Genomic DNA, 23,975 nt, shown 5'->3' on the forward strand with positions numbered 1-23,975 from the left:
GGTGCTTCATTAAAAATCTCGGCGGCTTTATCAGCTGTTATCTGAGGTTTCCTTGGATTTGCCCATTTCATGCCCCCACCTGTTTACGACATTGTTTTTATGGCATTCTTCTGGACCTGGAGGGCTGCCCTGCAATTCAGATGAGTGTTGTCTGCACAGGGCTGGGCATGCTGGCTCCCCTCCAGTACTTAAATCTGAGCATCTGAATAATTTGTTTCCTTGTTTTGCGTTTTTAGGTGCGAACAGTGTTGGAGCCAATGTCACTAATTCCTTCTCTTTCCCTTGACAGAAAGTCGGTGACTCCGTTTTCTGACCATCATAGATGGTAACTGCGATGCTGAACACACCGGGCGAGTCGCTCCTCCTCAGCTTTTCTGTGTGAGGTGAGCAGCCATCTAGACAGGCAAAAAAAAATTAATTGCAGGATGCCTGAGGGCCCCCCTTCCCCCCCAAGGACTCCCCTGTTGTATTTGCACTGGGGAGGAATGAGGTCCTCTCCATCTCATTTCTGAAGGATGCTCAAGATTTCTGAGCTTCACTTGTGCTTCATGTAAGGCCACTTGTGGTCTGCGTTACGTTGTCCAGGTGTTGGGACTCAGCGGGTTGCATTCTGAATTAAATGTGAATTCTGAATTAAATTAACCCAGAAGACATGAGTAAAGCAATGAATCTGGTCCTTTGCCCGCATTACTGTATTTGGTCAGCTTGATGGGTTTTCAGATCTTACCTGAAATGCTGTTCATCTGAAACGCAAGAATGAACTAAACTAGATAAGGTATTCCATTGTATCTTCCACCGTAGTTTGTCAATATCTGATTAAATATAATTGCATGAATTTATCATGATAGAAACTGTTCAAAGTAATTTAAATACAGCTTGAAATTAAAAGTTTTACTGTATATTCAATATGTACTATTTTCAGGTTTATCTTCAGTTTCTTATCAAGAACGATGCTGTGTATTATGTATTATGACAATGTTACATAAGGTTAGGAACGTAATGGAATTTTCTGGACTGAACTTCTAATAACTGATAATTTTAATGAAAATCACCAAGATTATGCCAGTGAAGGCAAATCTTGAAGACAGGTGTTATCTCTCTCCTTACACTAATATGGATGTGACTTTTTTTTTACCTATAAAGGTGAGATTAATTACTAATAAGTAGAAATATGTTGAGAATTTAAACATGGTACAAATGCAAAAGCTGTTACATAAGAAAAAAAAGAAGGTAAATTTACATCAGAAACTAGCTCTTGTTTGATGTGGCATGTACCATGAACATTTTTTGAGACTTCAGAACTGTTCCCACTTGAATGTGGACGAATCCAAAATATCTTGAAACTCATGTAAAATCTGCCTAAATAAGTGGCTGGTTGGTCTACTTTTGGGATGAGAGAAACAGAGATTTGAATTACTGGGCTGAATCAGAAGTTCTAAGATTTTGTTTTGTTGTATGCCTGCCTTAATCTCTCTTGTTTTGGAGCTTTTCCATGGTATGTAAACAATGTGGACGTTCACTGAAGCAGGCATTTAGAAGTTGGGCTCCTGTGTTGTATGGGAGGTCCAGAGAGACATTCCTTCTTGCTTCCAATGCGGCACAGTGATTATTTTAATGAGTTGTACGGTGTAAAACTGCTCCAGCAACAGGACTTGATCCATTCTTGTCTCAATCCCAACGTGGCTCTGGTATTCATCTGAAGTGTTGGAGAGCTTAATTAACATCCCTTAGTCAGAGAGACCTCTCCGGAGTAACCGGTTGCTGGTTGAGCTCAAAGATCAGGGAGTTAAATGCGAGTCCCAGATTCCAGAGAAGTGCCCGAGTAATGCCTAGTTTTCCCTTTCAGGCTGATTCATCATGTACTGATAAGCAACCCCTGCTTCCCTGCTTCTCCTGCTGCATTTCTCATGTTGCTTTTGTGTATCCCGTGTTCACGCATGGTATGGAGCTGAAACAATTCCAGGTCTGGTATTTCAGTTGTCAGGAATCTTAAATGTAGGACATGGGGTCTGTATTCTGAGCTGAATACAGACCTGGAATCTATTCTCAGCTTTGGTTTAGCCTGCCTATAGCATGATAATATTAATGCTAAAGATAAATTAAATAGAGAAAAGAAGGGACACGTCACAGACCGTTATCAGATCTCTTGCCTTTTATTTGCACTGGCAGATTTCTTCTTAAGAACCTGCTAAAAGCATTTACGATGGCTGTATTTGTAGGATGGGACTGCAGGTCCTCCGGGAGCTGGCCCTCTCCTCTCTCTGCCCCCCCCCGCCTCTTTTCCCTCTCTTTCTCTTCAAGTGAAGCCTCTATTAACAAACTTGTCCTCAACGAATCCGGCGCACAGGGACGATGAAACGCACAGTGGCCACCAGGTTACCCTTAGGCTGAGCCTGTTGCCTTGCTGTTTCGAGTCTTTCAGCAAGCTTTTTCTTTTTTTGTTAATTCTAGGACCAAAGCAGACAAGAGACTGAATTATCTGAATTATGCTTCTACAACAGAACTGGGTTTCTCCTCATTGGGCATGGCAGAGCCTGGGGAAGTCCTTCCTTTTGTTTGCTTTCTTAATGTTACAAACAGCTGATCTGGAAGCCAGGAGAGGTCATCAGTTTGTCTGGAAAACAGGTAGGAAAAAGATATGTTGGCTTATCTACTAGAGAATTCCTGTATTCGAGGATGGAGTGATTGCCCTTTCTCCATTCTGTTTTAGCTCAATAATAAATTAAAAAAGCCTGATAATGTCTTCTATTCTAAATTTTTTTGTAACTGAAAAATAGGGGGGTTTAATCTCGATTTTAAATTAGTAATCTTCATGTCTGTTGCAGTTACGCACCAGAGTGACTCTAGAGTATAACTCTGGACTCCTTAATGCTTTTAATCCAAGAGTAAAATTTTTACTGGATCCTGATATCATCATCCTAATGGTGCTTCCTTCGAAGTATTTAATCATTTTCTTTTCATGTTTGAATGAAAAGGGCACACCAGCGTCTTTCAGGAGGAACTGAGCCAGCAGTCCATACTCTTGGTTGATCTATTTGTAATTTCATTGGTATATTTAGTGAATTATTTCTGTCCATCAGTCAGATTGGATACATGTGGTGTTTGAATGTTCAAAATGGGGCATGCACAATGTTTGGAAACCTTTGTGAAGACACATTGATAACACTGCGATTCTTAGTGAGAGGGAGGAGGTAAATAAGAAATGGTATGATACAGATGCATAAAACTAAGCATGATGCATTGGATGCTTATTTTGTAGCACAACACAACAACAAAGAATGTTCAATGAAGTGGAAAGATTGGCAAATTCAGGAAATGTTTACTCAATGTACTTAATCAAAAATACACAAGTGAACCAGGGGGTTTCATTGCCCACGATCCCTTTGAGGTTTTGCCTTTTATGACTGAGCAACAGAGTGATTAAATTTGATGGAAAACTAATTTTCCCCCCCTTTTTTTGGAGAGGTTCTTTGCTGTTTTGGTTATTTGTTTTCTAATTGTAGTTCTATAGAAGGTAAAAGACTGAATTAGCTGAATAATGAAACAATTATTCTGGGAGGGCTCCTGTCCTTCTGGTAGGATCAACGCAAGCTTCTCACTCTGGTCACTGGGATGGGAGGCTGAGTGCTGGTGAAGTGCTGGTTAAGTACAATCTGATACTATATTTCTGAAGACTTTTTTTTTTTACAGTGTCTTGCATGTAAAATGAAGAGGAAATAACAACATAAACTGTCTTTCTCCAATTCACTTATTTACATGATTTTTGAACAAGCTTTGAAAGGAAGAGTTGTTTTCTTAAGACAAATTAGACCCTTCAATGCTGTCTGTCTTCTCTTCAGTTCTGAAGTGTATTGTACCGTTGGTCTTTAGGGGTGTGCATTGGAAGTCATAAAAATTTAATTTGACTTGATGATTCCAGCTGACAATAAAGAGTTATCGATGCTTCAAAGGCATCTGAAGCAGATGTATTTAGCACTAAGAAAAGGTGGGGCACAGGTTTGCGTGGACGTGGGGTACCATGCTCTGAAAGCCCCGTGATGAGCTCGTTGTAAAGGTCTGTCTTCCAGATGCAGAAGAAAATTGTCAGTTCTTGTGAATCTCACAGTGAATTAGAAATATCTGAGCTCTCAAGGGTCATTTTAAAAACCTTAAATCCTAACAGTATTTTGATGCACTTTCTCTGCTTATGTAGTGACGAGAGGTAGAAAACAACTTTGGGTGAAATGTTTTCCAGATGAAAATAACTTGTGAGTTTGAGTGAAATTCATTGTCCTGTTTGGCAAGAACAAAGATTTTTTTTTTTTTCTTCTCCAGTTAAATATTTTTGTCTTTTGTAAACAAAATTTTCATCTTTTTGTTGGAGTATTTTGTTGAAAATTAGGTCAAAATTGTATCTAAACCCAAAATGTTTAGTTCTGGGTTGAAGCAAATAGTATGTTCAGCCGAAACACTTTGTTTTGCTAAGAAACAAAGTATTATTTGTGAAGCCTCCACTTTCTTTGCAGTGGTAGTGAAGCAGCAGCACTTCTAAATCCTGAATCTGAGTCTTTTGCAATCATCCTAAGAAATAACACAATGGGCTGAGATTTCTCTCGGTAGGCTGAATGGATATTTATTTGGGAAAAATCTTGATTAAAAGGAGCTAGGTGTATTTTGCAGTGTCAGGGCATATGTAATAGACTAATGGCTTTCTTTCGATGGTTCTGCTGCATGTGTTGCAGATTACATTTCTGAGGCATTTGGAAGCACGTATATCAAAGTAAAATTGCAGTGACCCTGAAATTAGTTACAAAAGAGTGTAAATGGCAGTCTGCTGTCAGGGTGGCATATGTGGCTGGCTTTTGTATGCATTTTTTTTTTACTTTGCTTGAAAGGATTTTTCAGGTACGGTTAATCACAAAGGTGTATCTTTCTTTCAAAAGATTACAGGGAAATGTTTTGGGAACAGAGGGATGGTAACTTGAATGGAGCAGGTGGATCTGGAGAGGTAGAAGGGTTAACATAACCTGTTGCGGCAGGATGTTAATAATAAAATAACTTCGGGATGTAGATCATGGAGATCTTGACCTAATGAGATCTGTGGTTTGTATAATAATTAAAAAAAAAAAAAATCATCCTGTAGTTTGAGGACTTCTGTGCCCAATAAAAAAAAAAAAATTAAATAAAAGCACAGCACAGTGAACCTAAAAGGAAGTAGCTTTTAATGTCAGAACTGAGCAGATCCTTTCTGATAGAAAGAAAACCTGCAGCTGTTGTCTTTTTTTTTTTTTTAATGAAACGATCTAATGAGAAATGAGCAATCCCTAATGGGAAAGGAGATGATCTGTTTTGTTTTTAAATCTTGAATTGTCTGTTGCAAGCACAGCAAGTTACTTACCTGCTGTAGAGAAATTCAACTTCTTATTGAAATGGCATGCTTTATAATTAAATAAGATTATGCTACTGAAAGTGACTTTAAGAAAATGAATTTATATGTTCTAAAGTAAATTTTCCTAGCATGTAGAGATCCAGAGATGCATCCTTAATATGGATGGGGAAGAAAAAAAAAAAACCAAACCATCGTATCAGCACTGAAGTTTATAAAGCAGGCTCTTTTTCAGCTAAATCCTTGGCTTTATCAAATGAAGACTCATACATTTTCATGCTGGGCTTGGTGGTCTTGGTGTAGGTGAAAGCAATTGCACTGAAATCACTGCATCTACAAAAAACCCAGGCTCTGTATTTCTAAAATGTAAGAACTTGGCAGTGTGAGGTAGATCATACATACTCTTCCCTCAGCTGTTCAGACGGCTATCACCTGCATTTTGCTTGTTTGTGTCCTGTCTTAAAACCATTTATTATTAGCTTTTGGTTTCTAGAGATGATATATTAATGTCTAAATGTCTGTACACTGTATCTTTTGGTTTCAAGACATTTCTTGTCAGATACTTCTGTTGTGACCACCAGCCTAAACATGAAAGCAATTAATTATATCAATTAAATTACTTGGCAGCCTCAAATAGCTGAATAATTTTCCGACACTTGCTAACTAACAAAGCAGTTTTAGTGATAAAATCTTGAGAAAATTTAATTGGATCTAAATCCTTGTGAATTAATATTGTTTAAAGCAATAGCCAGTTAGCAATTTGCGTATTTCACCATGTTGATTTTTTGCAGCTCTTGAAGGGTCCTGAAAGTGTCTGGGATTTCTGTAACGCAAATATGTCTGTGTTTTAGTGACGGCCATTCAAGCTTTTAAAACTGTATCTAGAATATTGATACGCACATGAATTCACAGCGTGATTCCAGTTGGTTTATTTTTTTGGTGAAACTCTAAAATTTAGTTCTAAAGTCTAAATTAAGTCTAAAATATGTGCAACACAGGAAATATTTTGGGTGCTTTACAGGAGAGGGGCTGTTAATTAGGATTACAAAATGCTGAAAATCAGCCCTTCCCAGAGACACTTGCAGTTGCTGCCTGGCCAGGTTGCAGTCTAACCATCACTGCTGGTGTCTTCAGCTCCTCCATAAACTACACTTCAGTAACTGTGCATGTGCTTTTTCCCCCAAAATACTAACAGAACGAAAGGGATAAGGGACATACCCCATAAAGGTGGCTCTCAGAGCTAAAGCAGTGATGCGTTTTGGTTTTTTTTTTTTTTTTTAAATAAGGAGGATATTGTAAAAATGTTTTTGTAGGATGAAAATGTTCTGATTTTTAGGGAAATAGTTCTCTAATTGTGGTAAAATGCTATTTAACATGGAAATAATACTCTGTCTGCTATGGAAGGGAGGAAGGGGACTATTAGAAACCCAGATGTGGTGTCCCAGTGAGTTCTCCATCTGTAATTCTCTCCAAAAAATGAATCGGGATGGCGATTTAGCCCAGCAGGGACATGCTCCCTTTTACGAATGGAAGAGCACTGAAAGTGAGATATCAGACTGGGAAATGGATTTGTAATACAGCTGATCACAGTAGAGAGATTTTTACCTGAGGAAGAAACCGTTAATCTTCTGGTGTTTGTGGGCTTCTGGGAGCTAGGTGTGCTGAGCCGTAAGTTCTCTTGCCCCAGGTGAATACAAAAAGACTAGTTCAGAGTTATTACCCATATTTGAAAGCCCTTCTTAAAATAGGGTTAGCAAATGGGTTTTGATCATTAGTCTTTCTTCAGAAACAATCTGTAATGGAAAGGGTATGAAATGAACTTTTCAGAGAACAACTTCTAACGTGGAGGAACCTTTGAACTACTCGTGAATGTGGGTGAGCCAGTTACGGCTAAGATGAAAAAGATCTTTTGTTCTCTGTTCTCAGATAATACTGCCATAAAATGCCCTTTCCCAAGATCTTAATTTCAGGAAGGCCAAGTGCTGGTTTGGAAGTGCCTTTGACCTTACGTCTTAAAAGACAAACTTTTACCTATGTACACCAAATGTTAAAAGGAGTCCAGATCTTCAAAGGACAGTGGAGCTCAAACCTACTGAAAAGAGATTCAAAGATAGCTCTGCAACAAGTGATATTTTTCCAAAAGCTCTACAAGATGAAGAATGATAATCCAGCCTAGATTAAGTGGGTTTTTTATTTGATAGGACAACAATTCATGAATGAAGTGCAGATGTCTTTTTAGTGATCTTTGCGTGGTAGTTTTATGATATTTCTCAGACTGTCTGATGCTTCCAAACTTCTTATTTTGTGGCAAATGTTCTAATTGTAGGTTATTCTTACATTATCTTGGTGGATGAAATTTTAAATATTTAAACTCTAAACTGGAAATTTAGCCTTGATTTAATCAAATTTTAAATGATTCTAAGGTTCTTCACTATACTGAGAGTTTAGGACTGCAGTGCTTCTCTTGGGTTATAGATTGCAATCTTGTTATATTGACAGCAGCAACAATTTATAAATAATTTTTAAAAAACCTATTAAGTTCCAGTCTAAAACTAGTCAGATTGTTGCCATAAACTTTATGATTGAAAAGTTGTTCTAGAATGATAAACCTTCTTATTTTCACCTTTAACTTTATTCATGATCAGTTTATACCTTTGTGCTTGAGCCAGAGTATTCTTTAATTTAAGTAACCTGGTAGTTGCTCCTAATGTATTTGTGAATTAAGGATACCAAGCTATTCTGGACCCCTGTTAGTAAACATATCCTCTTTGAACTGGTTTGTCAAACTAAATGTTTTCTAAACGTTGCTCCTCAGAATTACATCAAATCTCAGATGAGATTTCATGCACTGATATTACCATTTTCATTAGAAATGCCTAGCTTAAAATATCTCAGAATCACGTAGATGGTGCTGTTTTTGAATATTTTGTAATAAACAGTTTAATTTGAAGTAGTTAAGTTGTTTTTAATCTGTTGGTATAGTTTCATTAAGTGGACATTAAAAAACCTGATTTGAAATATAAAAATAGTACTTTAAAATCAGTTCTCAATTGGTCTAAAATAATTCTCTACAAAGAATATTTTATGGGACAATATAAATTATACTTTTATTTCTGCAAAACTTTTTAAAAAACCCAATAATACTTGAAACTTTGTAAAGAAAGTTCTTTTGCAAAATTTCATTAGCAGCAAAACAATGTGCTGGCTGGTATCGGTAACTGATATTTGAGAAAATTTCAGGGTGGCCTCAAAGCTAACCTCATATTTCCTTATATAGGAGTGCAGTTGTTTCAGATTGCTAAATATTTGTTTTTTTTCTCCTCGTTCTTCCTTACCTTTCCTATCCACATTTTCACCTTTCTGTTCCACACACCTCTAAATTTTATTACATATCGTTCTGCTACTTCATCTTTATCATTCCAGTTCAGATATGGTATCCTCATCTAGTATTGTTTCCTCAACATTTGAATCCAAATTTGTCTTGGAGTTGTGGAGATGCATTTGTTGCCTTACTTTATAATCCTTTGCAGTGGTGGTACAAATAATATTTAGGTGGGTGAGACATTTCAAAGTTGGTGGAGACCTTGTGTCCTCAGCAGTAAATGCTGGCGAGTTTGTCAGAGAACCAGATAAATGTACGTGAGAAGAGCTCCATCTCTCTCCTGAAGAACCTTTCCTATGCTGGAAGCTCATCTTCCAGCCTGGCATGTCGTCCAGGTGCTTGAGGTCTGCTGCTGTGTTGGATAAATGTGCCACAGCAGCCCATCGCATACCCACCTGGGTCCTGTCCACCATAGCTTCTGGATTTATCCTTAATCCACAGGGCTAAAAGCTCAGCGTACGGGACATGGCTGAAGAATGTGCCCCGTTGGCCCAGAGAATGCCATCCAGTGTCAGAGACATCAGAATTGTTCCTGGAGGAGTTATGGTTTGGGAAGCATGCTCAGAGATGCAGAAATGCTTAAACCGGTGCCCTTTTTCCTTGTCTGTAAAACCTGGTATGTTCTTATTAGCTCTGGTTTCCTGTAGGGACTTGAAGACGCCAGTGAAACGTTCTTGGTGGCACTGCTTAAAGAAAGAACCTTTGGCTTCTGTATTTTTTCCTAGAAAAGCTCAGTACAGCAAGCGACACGGGAAGCATAGCGTATCAGTCAAATTAAAAAGGCAACCAAAGGAGGAACTGAAATGACACTGAAATATATGTTAAAACTAACACTTTGTATGCTTGGAGATGATAGGCAGGGTACTAGTTCCTCAGCAGAGATGAGTACTGTGCAGCAGCAGGGCTGTAGACTGACGACGGTGCTTGCTGAGTTCAGATGTAAGCCTTTACAGCACATGCCTGGTAATTTTGTTATTACTGGGCTTGCAAAACTATTTCAGTAGTTCTTTTACAGAAAGACTACATGCTTTAACAAATATCTTTGTCTAACCAACATCACATGTTCAGTAGGTGGTGTTTTAAACTAGATTACACAGGAGATTCACACTAATCTTTTAATGTCCCTCTTCCCTTCCTGAGAATAATAGTTTTTGAGAATAAGGTGCTTTTTTCTGGTTTTTGTTAGTATTGGGAAAAATATAAGTTAGGCGTCTTATTCTTTTCTTTCCTCAATAGTTACTATGGGAACAGAGCTGTGGGTCACAGGGGAAAATCTGCAAAAGTGGTTTCTTTTAAATTGTTAATTTAAAAAAAAAAAAAGATAGTGTATTATTGGAATTGTGGTACTTTTCATTCAACTTTGTTGGACTGTATTGTACATATTTCACTCACAAAAGAAGCACAGTGAGTGGCAAGAAAAACAGATGGAGATGTTTTTGTACTTTTTCCTTGGGGTTAATATTTTTTTAATTGAATGCAGCTGTTGGAAAGATTTCTGTTGTTACGTATAGGCGGAGCATTAAAAATGGATGATCGCATTTTCAGCCTGTTTCAGCAGAGTACTAGATTTAATTATTCTGCTGCCCTGTTCAGAACCCTGCTGTTTTTTTTAATAATTGTATCTTAAGTTAGTTAGAATAAGAGTTTCACTTAGCCACTTAATTGAACGATTTCAGTATATCGGGGTAATCGATTCCTCATTCAGCTCTTGTGTGCAGCAGAGTTATTGTGGGTGAAAATGTACAAAATTGTGTTAGAAATCCCTAAGATGGATATTGTTGTTCTCAGTATGTAGATAATAGAACTGACTCTAGGGACATGAGTTTTGGGTAGTCTGCCCACTGATACCCGTATTTCCCTAGATTTTTATTTTTTTCCCTGGTATGTATAGGAATACTTCTGCTGTAATCAGCTTAATCTTTTTTAATTTTTTCTTTTAAAAAAATTTTTGAATGGAAAAAACCAAGGAATACGAAATGGAGAAGTTGAAAGGGATGGGGGATATTTCATGGTACTCCGGATTATTGACATAGAGTTATGGCTTATTTTACCCTCAACTAGTTGATATATCAAGTGGGCGTTTCATTATATCTAGCAGTTTCGAGTATACGAGCTTCAATTTGCATAGAGAATTCCTGCTGAGATCAATAGGAGTGTGGTGTGTGAATCCAGAGGCGGTATCTGGTCCTTACTCTTGCCTGGGGTCTACCACTTTGTAGACTTCTGCAGTTCCTTCTTCTAGAGACCTTTTAAAGTTTATGGTTAAATGTATCTCAGTGTCATACTTGTGTATAACAGCGATCTAGGATTATAGAGCTAAATTTGGAAAAGCATGTTAAAACCTCATTATAGCGGTTCTAAATATATTGGTTCTATATGCTGGGGCATGAGTTGTAGACAGTTGCTGAAGTATATCCAGCTTTTTTGTGGCATGTCCTGGAAGGCTAGCCATGAAAAATCACTTTTCAAATGAGAACTTAATAAAAACTTTCCTGCTCTGAACGCTAAGCCCTACTCCCCGTGCGATTAGTGGTTTCATTTCTTTCTCAGCAGTTGGGTAATGATTATGGCTCCAGATGCTGCAGGAGTGATAAAGAGAGTGATTAATTTCACTTGAAAGGGCATATGTTCAAAGAGGAGCAAGCCCAACGCCTTGAACGCGGAGCCCACGTCGCTGCCGTGCCGCAGCTTGCACGACTTGGTACCCAACTGTTCCTGGGGAAAGTACCAGTAAACCCACGTTATTTGTCTTAAGCCGATATATTTGTTGCTTGGTTTTGCCCACTCGTTGATATATTCCGCCCCCCCGCCCGCCCCGTATTCCACAGTACCTGGTTTTAAAAGCTTTTTGTATCTCTTTATAAAGCAGTGCTGTCAAACTTTCAGCAGAAGACTTTGAGAAGTGGCTGATGCCACCAGCGCAGCCTGAGTAACTGCGAACATGTTCGGAGTTATGTTTATACCCTGTACAGAATGGAGTGGTAATGAAAGGATTCATATTCCCCAGCATAGTCAACAGCAACTTTAGAAGTGTTCCTACGCTTTATTTGCAATAATAGTTCACACCGTATGACTTGCTGAAAAATCCTGACATTTAAAGTATTACATTTTCAATATACTTAAAAAATTAAATGTGTAAGGTAGATACTTTAATAAGTCTTTATTAGGACTTTATTGACCTATTGAATAGGTCAACAGAAGTATGAAACATGACTGGTGGTGCCAGCCATGCAATTAAATACAGGGTGAGGGGATATCTGGTGTTTATTGTGTTATCACCTGAACTTTTTCACTGATTGGTGTCCTCTGGGGTTTATTCTATCACCCCCGAGATCCAAAGACCTTCAAATATCAATAGTTTAAAAATATCCACCTATGTGTGAGGCATGTTTTACTTCTCTACGGTATGACATTTATAACCATAAATTTCACAAGTTTGAAGCTGCTGAAGACAAAAATAAATTCAGTACTAGTGACATCTTTAAGATCTTTTGACCCATTAGTTAAATTGATTTATATCACCCAGTTGCTTTTAAGCAAAATAAGCACTTCTAGCTTTTGAAAATCTTCACAGTGGAGACACTGAATATAGAAAAGGTATTTCTGTACTTTTATTAAATTCTGATGTGTATTAGCTGCATAGTTTTGAAGCAGATGCCTGAGTACAGAACTGGAGTTTTTACAGACAAGGGTTAAAAGGAGGCTGTAATGATAAAACATCAGGAACTTTTCAGAAGTTCTTGTATTAAATATGGTGCACATAAGGTAGCGCTCGCGTAGTTTTTACTGTCATTCCCTTAATATTCTTGCTCGTGTTAATAAAGTAATGCTGAATTCAAGCGGAAGTAAAAATTAATTTCAATAAACTGTTTGCAGCTCTGTGCGTTAAATGCGTACACTGTTTGACTAGGATAAGTAACTTCTCTAAGCTTTCAATATTTTCAGTTAAACTAATTCAGTACATCTGTTTTTCAACTGGCATTAAATATTTCATAACCCAAGTATAGTTGGATCTTGATTTAAACCATTGTTAATGTGAAAATTCATGATTCTGCAGACGTGTATTCCTGAATTTAGCTTTATTCACTGTCAGCAGTGAGCTCGTAGTGTGTGAAGTTGTGTCTGTGCTTAACAGGCAGCCAACATGTATTTGTTTTGAAGTTGTAGAAATCCGATAATGAGGCTTTATCCAAACTTTAACTATTATTGATCACACTTTTCTCTTAAGGAAATATCAATCCTCTATCTTCTGCATTCCTCTGCAAAGTGCTAAGAAAACCTTACTTCTGGAATTGGCTCCAAACATGAAAAAGCGTGGGGAGAAGAAAAAAAAGCCAAACATCTCCTTGTACGCGTAGCACTGAGATGAAAGTTATACCATGTGTCTGAGCGTTAAATGTGTCGCTTACCTGTTAGTGTCTATGTGTGTAAGCTTATGCATTATTTTTTGCGTGTATTTATATGTCGACTGTGTATAATTGTGTTGCCATCTAGCCAGGGACACTGGTGTAGTGGCAGAAATAGAAACATAGCTGCGGTGTTTTGAAAACTGGAGAAGGATCAAATGAGAGACAGGGAAGTCAGAGTAAATGATGACAGTAATGTTATTGTGCCCTAAGGGTCTTGCAAAGTACAGTACTTAAAACCCAATTTTTGCTTTGTAGATAAGTGAGCATGTCTCAGTTAAGTCAATATACGTGTGCAAGAGATGATAAAGTTTGGTATTATACACCTTCTTTGACATTTTTCATACTTACTGCTTTAAAGGTAACATATTTATGTTTGGGACACTCTGAAGTACTTTATGCTTTTTGTTACGAGCTCTCAAACATGTTGCTTGGTTTAGTAATGGGAGCTCAGGCAGCCCGAAATTTTCACTCTCGTGTTAGGTGTTTATTGATGGCTAATTGACTACTGACCTTTGCTAGGACTCTCTCCAAAAAGCAGGGAGTGACACCAGGGGATAACAAATCAAATACATTGAAAGGCAGGTGAGAAAATGTAATTCTATGCAGTTACATTTAAATATTGAAGGCTGCTTTTTTGAATGAAAACAAAGGTGAAAAACAAACAAAACAATCCCTGCTTTGCCTATAGATATTTTAAGATTTTAACATAATCTGATATTAAAAAAAAAAAGTTTTACTTATTCATCATCTTCACTCTGATTTACTTGTCCTTGATTGATTTTTTTTTTTAAATAGATGAGCCAGCTTTCAGAGTCCTCAAAATGATTTAATTATTACAGCACACAGGGCCCCAAATGAGATTTAAGGTATTTTGATACAGTCTATGGAATAAACCGGTGAACAGATGCTGAGGATGGAAAGTTGCTGTTACTCAAATCTACTAGATGATTCTGCAGGCGGAAGATTCCCCATAGACCTTGACTGAACGGTCAGGAGCTAACCTTAGTATATGCCGTTTAATACAATATCGTTGGGATAAATATATTGTAACTATATGCCTGTGTGTCTTAGTGTATCGGGAGCTAAAGAAATGGTTAAACTCTCAGTGTTCTGAATATGTTACCAAATAAAGCTATGCAGCATTCAATAAAGCAATTACATAAAAAGCATTACAGTCAAATTCAGTTCCAATATTAGCAGTAATAATCAATCATTTTCAATCCGAGGGATGGTCTAATCGCTTTTTGTTGCTACTTTGAAAGGTTACATTACTCAGTTACCTTGCAGCTGAGCAACCTTTTCATGTTTGCTTCATGTAGGATTTTATAAATGTTCTTTTTTTTAATCTCAGTATTTTGGTATTGGCTATTTTGTGAGAGTTAAAAAATTTCCCTAACCTTTTCTCATCCCAATATAACTTTTTACAGTTCTTAAACATTTTTGGAGTAGAAGACGTAATTGTCATGAGCAACGGGTAATTTTTTTTAATCTCTGTAAAATCTCCTTTTTCTCCTTGTGCTGGTGTCACCACTTTTCTTTGTGGTGGAATAAGCATCCTGGATAAGTAATCTCATTCACCTTCATCCAGCGCTTGTTCCTGTGCAGTTCAAGGACTTTTCTTCCTTTGAATTCTTCCGGATCATGAGTTTGACCTTCTCACAGAGTCTGTTCTTCAGTCTACTCCCCGTGACCGATAGTGGTTTCTCTCCTCTCTCCTCTGCTTTATTCTCAGCTGCATGGGCAGCACACTGCAGGCTGTTATAGAATCATAGAACCATTAAGGTTGGAAAAGACCTCTAAGATCATCGAGTCCAACCATCAACCCAACACCACCATGCCCACTAAACCATGTCCCTAAGCGCCTCATCTACTCGTCTTTTAAATACCTCCAGGGCTGGTGACTCCACCACTTCCCTGGGCAGCCTCTTCCAATGTTTCACCACTCTTTCAGTAAAGACATTTTTCCTCATGTCCAATCTAAATCTCCCTGAGCTCTCCTGACTTGTAGAGCGCAATAAGGTCTCCCCTGAGCCTCCTTTTCTCCAGGCTGAACAACCCCAGTTCCCTCAGCCGCTCCTCATAAGACTTGTTCTCCAGACCCTTTACCAGCCTCGTTGCCCTTCTCTGGACACGCTCCAGCACCTCAACGTCCTTCTTGTAGTGAGGGGCCCAAAACTGAACACAGTATTCGAGGTGTGGCCTCACCAGGGCCGAGTACAGGGGCACGATCACTTCCCTGCTCCTGCTGGCCACACTATTTCTGATACAGGCCAGGATGCCCTTGGCCTTCTTGGCCGCCTGGGCACACTGCCGGCTCATGTTCAGCCGGCTGTCGACCAGCACCCCCAGGTCCTTTTCCGACAGGCAGCTTTCCAGCCACTCTTCCCCAAGCCTGTAGCGCTGTATGGGGTTGTTTTACCCTAGTAAAATTAGCATATTTCGCATGAATGAGAACTAAAAGGTCTGTAGCTTTTTAGTTTTTTTCCTATGTAAGTAGCAATTGAAGCAGCCAGGAAACTTTAGCTTAAGCAAAAATTATCAGAGATTTGTTTCTTTTTGTGTCTTTGATGGTATTGGCAATGCTGTCTGTTAATGTATTGCTGATGGATTTAAAAAAAAAATTTTTTTTAAATCCTAACAGTTTTATCATGCCTGGCTTGAATAGACATTTTAGGGCCCATAACTGTCCTGCTATACTATGGACACACACACATGTTCTGGTCAGCTTGTCTTCAGGTAGCTATTAACACGTGGAAGATCCATACATCTGAATGAATTTCTGTTGTGGTGTTTTTTATTTTTACTCTTTATCAACATAAACCTATTCAAGTCTGACTTCTGTTGTCTTTATGCACTGACAGCTGCACGGAGGTGACATAGGATGCTAGATGAAACTGCTGATTGTTAATGTTACGCATGATTCTAGGCTTGCTTTTTTGTAACTAAGTTGGTAAATGGCATATGTAAAATTTCATAACTTTCTCATAAAACCCTTTTAGTATCTCTCTGGAGACTCTATTGATAAACTTTCCCTTAAGCATACATACAAATTAAATGTGAGAACCTGAGGCTAAAAGAAATTGCTCCAAGGCAATGATTCATAAGGATGAAAAATCAATAAGAGTTTCATTAAGGAAGGAAGGAAAGTTTAGACAGGCTCTTTGCTTTGCTTTCCTATGGAAGGTAGAGGGAGAAACCATTGATCATTTTATTCAGCTTTATTCTTAGAAATAGGAGTCATAACGTTGATGCAGGTATTTTGAAGCGTGAATGTGACTGGGTGAAAGAACCTGGCTTCTGTGATCTCTTTGACCGTATCCCCAGCAGCAGCCCCTGCTGTAAGTGGAATTATCGTCCAGAGAAGCTGCCTCAGTTGATAACTCGGAACTTGTTTAAGCAGGTTGTATTTATGCAGGAGGTTACAGCGTGGACTTGCAGAATTGCTGCCAAAGGGAGCCGTGTCCTCCTCTGGGTAGAGGTTTCCACCCATAGCTCCACTCTTCAGCAGGTCAGGTTGGGTGACCGTGCTGGATGGGTCGATTCAGGCAGCTGATGTGATGGAAACTATATTTTTTCTATATATTTTTAGGGGTTTTCTGTTGAATCAGCTGTCTGAGAAGTGACCCGCCCTGCAGCAGATGTGGTGAGGATGAGCAGTGGGAGGGCAGGAGGATGCTGTGGAGTGGGTAGGGGAAGGGCGATGGGACCAGCCCACGCGTGGGAGCTGCGTGGGTGAGCGTGCACGCAGATGCTGACACGGGCGCCCGCTCGGTCTGTGCGTAGGAGCTCCTCTCTGCTGGGAAGACTGTGTTTGTGGAAGCTGGACTTCTATAGCAACCATATTTCCCTGTCATAACTCCCAATTTTTTTTTTTTTTTAGTTTTGCTATTAAAACTTGGTGGTGACACATGTTAACAATCTTATAGTGACATTCGGCAGTTATACATCTGTTTGTTTTCATTAAATACTGTTTTTTGAAAAGTTTTAGTGGCGATCCGATTAAAATGCACTTAGGATGGAAAACCTGGCAGAGGCTCAGCCACGAGCAAATTTATTTCTCCAAGCTTGTTTAAAAAACCAGGAATGCTGGCAGGGTTGAATAGTAAATACGAGCTGTACATCTTGTTCAGCGGGCTTTTTTTGGATGCCTTGCATGAACTGAACAAGTGAGTAAGTGAAATGCACGTGACTGAGGGCTCTGTCAGAGTTGTGGTGATGGATTAAAATCAGATGAGTGAAGCTGCTGCCACCCCTGACCATCTGCCCCGCTCTTTGTTGTGCATCCCACAACAGCAATATTTGGTCTGTTCATGAATCAGCTTTTATAAAACAGTTTTTAGTCTGCAATATTGAAGTAAGCTGAACCGGGGCTGGTTTACGTTAATATGCTTCTCCAAAATGGTTTTGGGGGAGCTTTCAGACTGCCCCAGCTGTCTAAAAAGGCATGCTAAAAATAGGATGTTATTTGCAGTCCTGAGGCTGACTTAGGTAACGTACTCGTGCTGCTTCCTTGCTCGCATCTCCTTACCCCGCTGCTCTGTGCATGCAGATGTGCACCGCTCGGGGCTGCTCTGCTCCGGCGTTGGGGCTAATGGCGTCCACAGCCCTGACTGTCCCTATACCATGCTTCCCTGCACAGCATCGCCCGTCCTGAGAGCGAGCACAAATGCTGCTCTCGGCCCAAAGTTTCTTCTCAGTGTATTTAAAGTTGGGGTCCTTTTTACCACTCCAGTCCTGCAAAAGCACTGTTACGCATTTGTAAATATTTTATCTTAAGAGCAAGCTACTATTTGTTACTTAGATATTTATATGATAACGTATACAGTGATTGCCTAACTTACCTCTTCATCTGCAGAGCATCCGAACTGTAATTTCGGATCTTTTGCTTGGTTTTAGAACAAAATTGGGTTAAAGTTGATTTAGCTGAAGCAAATGTGGTGCACCACAAACCTACGCTGAGTCGTGTTAAATGCAATAAACAGTAATAAACAAGTGCTTGGGGCTGAAAGTCCTGCGCCTCTAAGGGCCCTGGGCTGCCGGACGACCTGTTCACCTTTCCCAGTTTTTGAACAGTGGTGAGCGGACAGATTGGGTCAGATCTTGTTTCAGCATCATCTGTTTCCACAGCTGAAGCTCCCATATGATCAGATGGTATAAAATATTTAAGATTCAGAAGCTGTGTAACCGGAGTCTCCAGTAAAGGTTAAGGCTCCATCTGTTCTGCCAACCTCGAGGACTGCGCATTTCACGGCATCGTCTGTGTTGCTGGATGACATCATGAGAGTCAGGAACATTCAAATGTGCCCCAAACTGTTGCTTCACATTTGCTTCACAGCAGTGAAGACCTCGCCGCATAAGCACCGTACGCCTGGGATGCCCTTGGCCCAACTTCATTCACAGTCAGTCCACGCTGCCAAGTGCATCTTCAGCAGCGGGTTTAGCATCCTCTAACAAAAGCTGGACTGGACTGTATACAGCACCAAGAGAAAACGTACATGATCTGAGAGGTTCTTGTGCAATAGGAGGAGAAGACAAAAAAATTTAAATAGGAAAAAAAAGAAATCCAGTCTTTTGAGTTCCTGTTGTACATACTGTCTTGTTTAAATCATGTTTTCAGTTTAAAATGTTACGGCTAATCAGTATTTTAGTGATTCTATTCAGAAATAAGGGCAGTAGCATTTTTTGTATAACAAAACCAAATGAAATTATTCCATGTGCAGGTGATGAAGAGAATAAAAATGGATACTTGGAACTTAAAACTCTTCTTCCAAGTTTTGATGCTGCCAACCTCGTCCTCTCGAAGAGCAGGAGTCGAGTTTCTGAAAAGCTCTCTGAAAGAGAATTTTGCTTTGTGACATTAAAATTAAATATCGACACTGTTTTCTGGTTTCTCCTGAAACCCAAGTAAAATACATATTTTCTGTGTACTATATTCTACATATATAAATGAAACGGAGAAATGCATTTCTTAAAATCTGCATGGCTTCAGGTGTAGGTTTAAGGAGTTGTTCCAAATATCACAGCTGCTTAGAATAAAATTGTGAGAGTAAGGAAGGATGAAGTTTGGTCTCATAGATGAAGTTTACAATCTTCTAAAGCTTAATTTTCAGAGCTTCATTTTCTCCTGTTTATTTTAACCCATCTTGGAGTCTTTTTCTTAAGGCTGGCTGATTTCCCTTCAGTTAGAAACCAGGCAGGATGATGGATAAAATATCTACTGTGTAGCTCTTGTATCATTTTTCTAAACATAATTATGATGTTCTGGCCTTGCATTCTTCTGACACAAAAACAAAACCCAGGTACTGTGTTCCTGCCTTTTTCCAAGAACAATACATAAAGCCTGAATAGGCGTGCTGGTGACAGCTGGCTGGTACCGCCGGTGCTACAGGTTGTTAGAGATCGTGTTAATGGGCTCTGTTCCGGAGAGATTTATAGCTCACAGCTTTTGGAGAGAAAGAGAACAACCAAAGCTAAATAAAGTAGGGTTTTTTTTGTAATTTGAGAAGATTTTTAGACGGAGATTTTGTTTGGCAGACCATCAAAACCTTTTTTTTTGTGTGTGTGTGATAGCTCGAAAATGGAATAATTTTGACCACCATACTGTCGTGTATTAGGGCTCAGCACTTGGCAGCTATCAAAAGCGGATCGGACCGAGCTGACGTGGTTTTGGTACCGAACTCATGTGGGCATTTATAGATGGCAGCAGCACAGGCAGCGTAGAGGCTCCAGAGAAACGCTATTTCTCTGTTGCCTGCAGTTACTGGTGGGGTGGGCAGGGAGTAGGCACCATCCCCGTCTCTGAGCTGTGGGCTTGGGATGTGTTTGGTTTGGGCCATGGTGACAGCCCAGGAGCAGTTTTAGGAGGTGTGCATTTCCTCTGCCCCCCACCGAAGAGTAGCTGAGCCGTTCAGCTTGAATCAAAGATTTATCCCAGAGAGAAGAAAGAAATTAAGAGGAGACAGTTAAATCTTTCTTTATGCTTTTTGACTTTATGGGATTTTTTTCGTTCTGTGCCACAACTGTGGTTTTCTGAGCTGAAAGCTGAAAATATAACAGAACATAAAAGCTCATAAATTTAACATAAGGCAGAAAGGCCATAGAATGAATAAATACATTTACCTTCCAGGGAATATCTTTTGCCAGTAGAGTTCTCTCCATTCAGATTGGGCTCCGCTGTTTCAAGCATACAAACTCCTCTGTAAATCCTGTTTCTGGAAAGAAATTGCTCCCAAATGACTTTAGTTGGCTCCTTCGAAGGGTACCGCTAACTAGTGAGGGCAGCTGGCCATCCGAGTTTTTCCTAATTTTAATGAAACCACCTAGTTTTTTTGGTACTTTTAAAGAAAGGAAGAGTGAGGGTTTCTAAGAGCTGCGATCTCTTTTCTCTCTTCTGCCCCTGCACTGCTAACCCAAGCCCCGTTTCCTACCTGCTCTTGCCTGGGTCTCCCCCCTGTCCCTGTGAAGCTTTGCATCAGTCGGGAAAAGAGGAAAAACTGCAGAATGAAGGTTAGTGGTCGTGTAGGACATACTGCGCCGGGGGCTGTGATAGTGCGGGAAGAAGGATGTTTGTCAGCACGTTACCATGCTCAGGGTCATCAATAAAACGGAATGTAATTGTCACTCTTCTACAATACTTTCCTTAGATTATTTTTTTCCCATTTCTCTAAATTCGTAGCTTTGGCAACAAACGCTGTTATGGGGAGCAGTCAGCAGAGAGTTACACTCTGGTGCCTGGTATAGAGTTTACCTAAGCTTAGTGGAATTGCAGAAAAACAGAATTTGCAGCAGGAAAATAACAATCAAATCCAATATAACAAATTGTGAGATGCTAACCGTCGCTGTTGTAGCAAGCATCCTCCCGCTCCGTGGCCTGCCAGTTGTTTTCTGCGCTGTTGTGAGTGCCTGTCTACTCTGGGAAAAAATGGTTGAACAAACAGACCGGGACAGTAGAGAATGTCTGTGGTTTAATAGTTTTGTCAGGCCTCTGATGTTCATTCTAACATAAGCTTTTTAAATGAAGAAATAATAAACTTTTTATTAAAACTCATTAACTGCCCAAAATCATAGTGGCCGCCTATGCATTTTTAGAGTGGTCAGGCTTGCTTAAAGTCAACATGGCATTGTTTTTCTCAAGCAAAGGTGTTTTACTCCCTCTAAAATCATGGGAGATCCTTTTCTCCCTGGTCAGTTCTTGAACACCCATCATTAATTTCCTTCAAGTGACCGAATTAGTGATAAAATGTTTGACAGTAAAATTTTGTTGACCATATTAAGTTTCTCTCAATTTTTCAGAAAGATGGGCAGGGAAAGCTATGATACCTGCTTGCTGCAGGGAGAAGCTGCTCAAACAATCTAATATAAATCAAATCAGGATCAAAGTGCTTCGTTGATTTATTAATGGGACGTAATTAACCAGCAGTCAGTGAACTATACATTCAAGACCAATATCAGCAATGTACCAGATGAGCTACAGTACAAGATGCTTAGTATAAATTTTAAACACATTTCTATAACGAATCTCAAAAAGTTTCTAATCATCCCCCCCTCCCCCAAAAAGGGGGGAGGGATCCTCCCATCCCCAGTCGTGCGGGGTCCCCTCCCGTGGGAGACATGGGTTCTGTGCCTGTGTGCACCCCTCTGCCCCATGAGATCTGCCTCCCTGGGGTGGGATCCACGCCGCTGCTCTCTTCCCACTGCTATAAGAAAAAAAAAAAAAAATCATGCTTTTTATACTTTTCAAGCTGATTTCTTTCTTCGTTTCAAAAGTCTATGTGTGGTTCCCTGGTTGCTGTTTAGTCTTGCTGATGGCTCATGGTCATTCTCTTTTAGCATGGACCAGTTTTGGGCAGGCACCATCTGGGGCAGTTTTGGGTGCCCTCACTACCGTACAAAGCTCTGGTAAACTCCATCTAGGAGTGGTTCTTGGAACTGCTTTTTCTGGAGATGATATTTAAATCCCAGCCATGGGATTACCTTGGGGTAACAGACATTGTCTTACTCATAGCTTATCATACCAAGCAGCGTGATACAGCCGTGGCTGTGCATCTCCCCACTTATCTCCATTCACTTTGCAGCTGCATCCATTTCTCTTATTTGCTAAGTGGCTTTTCCATTTGAAAAGGGATAGAGGAATAGATGAGAAAACACTTGCGGTTTTTGCTTTATTATACCTTGCCTTAAGAGAGGATATACTGTTTAATTTTAACACAGAAGAAATACTATTTCGTGTCCATAGCTGGTTTCCTCTGGGTAAACGGGCAGTTTGTCTGCACTAATTTCAAGTGATGGATCACGCAGATAAATTTTTGGTATTTTGTTTGGTTCAGTTGGCATAATCTGACAGGCCACATCTTCAATCTCTCATTCAGTTTCAAGCCAAATTATTATTCTGGATATCAGTTTATATTTCTGGCATATTAAAGAAACAGATCTTTTCTTTGCAGGTTATGGACCTGTTGCCAATTTACCATTTTTTCCTTTCTTTTATCCTCCACGTTCAAAATGCAGCACGCTTCTGTGTTCAGAGCCGTCGCTGATGGGAAGGAAGGACGGTACCTAAATTCTGAGAGTATTTTACCAACGCCGCACGTTGTGCATTGACAAGACTGTGTGTAACATGACCACATCAGAAATGAGGGTAGAGAAAAATATATTAAAAAAGCATTTGGTGTAGGGCTGTCCGGGGTTTCCCAGCCAGAAACGTGTGTGCGTGCCTTGTCTGGAGCACGGGCAGCAAACCAGGTACGTGTGAGGAGTACTTTATTTCTGTGCGTGTGCTGGCTGCACGGGTGTCCTTCAGGTGCACGGTAAAGCTAAAGCGTTCCATTCAGGTCAAGGAATGTATCGCTCAACGTCCGAGAGGGATGGGATAACGTTGTCTAATGAAGACTTTAGTAGGACTCGTGTGGCAGTTAATCATATTGTTGGCACGATTCCTTTAGCTCCTAATGTTCTTGAAACCTCATATTATTCTTAGCATTCATGCTAACCATCTTTGATATCTTTTTCTTTACACTTTGTAATAAATTCTAGAGGCTAATCTGTATTCATTTTTATTATTTTTTATCATTTTATATTTTGCATTTTTTGATTTCTGTGATCTTTTTTGACAAGCTTGTGCTTCTTTCTAGCTTTTTCTTTAAGCACTTTGCGGTGATCCTTTACATTTCTTGTAAAAAACGTCTGTTTGATTTGGGTTGTTTTGAGAGTATAGATATCACCCTTTTAAAGAACAGAGTCAATATATTTTGAATTGGTAGATACGTCAGTCCTTTTAATTATAATTTTACAATTAAGTCAGAACTACTCCTAAAGCATAGGCTACTACTGTGTTGTAGTTTCCTTTTATTCATTCTGATGTAAATACCAGTAGGTGACGCTCTTCCAGTAAATATTCAACCCCAAAATACATGGAAGAGATATCTGAAATATTGACTCTAATTATTGAGTTTTTAAAGAAATATTTTACAGACAATTAACTATGACTACCAGTAATTTTTTGAAGTGTTATGTTGTTTTGACTGCATACCTAATGATGTTTTAAAAGATGTCAACTCTTTTGGAAATATAAGAATTAGAGACGAGGGTGGATTTTTCAACAGCACAAAGGATAATTGGGTGTCTGACTCAAATCAAAAGTTAATACAAGTTGAGTGCCAAGCCCTTTTCCTGCCTCCAAATATCATAGAATCATAGAATAGAATAGTTTGGGTTGGAAGGGACCTCTAAAGGTCACCTAGTCCAGCCCCCCTGCCCTGGGCAGGGACGTTCAGACAGATATCTTGTTCAGAAAGATAACTAGGTAGTGCTCCCACTGTAA

At 39.4% G+C, this 23,975-nt stretch overlaps 1 protein-coding gene across 2 annotated transcripts in view; it reads left to right on the forward strand.

The window, feature by feature from the left end:
* THSD7B (thrombospondin type 1 domain containing 7B) overlaps window positions 1-23,975 on the forward strand; it is a 346,109-nt gene that overhangs the window by 60,792 nt on the left and 261,342 nt on the right. For both annotated transcript variants that reach the window (XM_076343106.1, XM_076343107.1), the window contains exons 2-3: window positions 290-383; window positions 2,452-2,625. In XM_076343106.1, coding sequence (XP_076199221.1) covers window positions 2,487-2,625 — 139 coding nt within the window. In that variant the 5' untranslated portion in view covers window positions 290-383; window positions 2,452-2,486. The remainder of the gene's footprint in view (window positions 1-289; window positions 384-2,451; window positions 2,626-23,975) is intronic.

The sequence above is a fragment of the Aptenodytes patagonicus genome, chromosome 6, assembly GCF_965638725.1.
Source record: "Aptenodytes patagonicus chromosome 6, bAptPat1.pri.cur, whole genome shotgun sequence".
Classification (NCBI taxonomy): domain Eukaryota; kingdom Metazoa; phylum Chordata; class Aves; order Sphenisciformes; family Spheniscidae; genus Aptenodytes; species Aptenodytes patagonicus.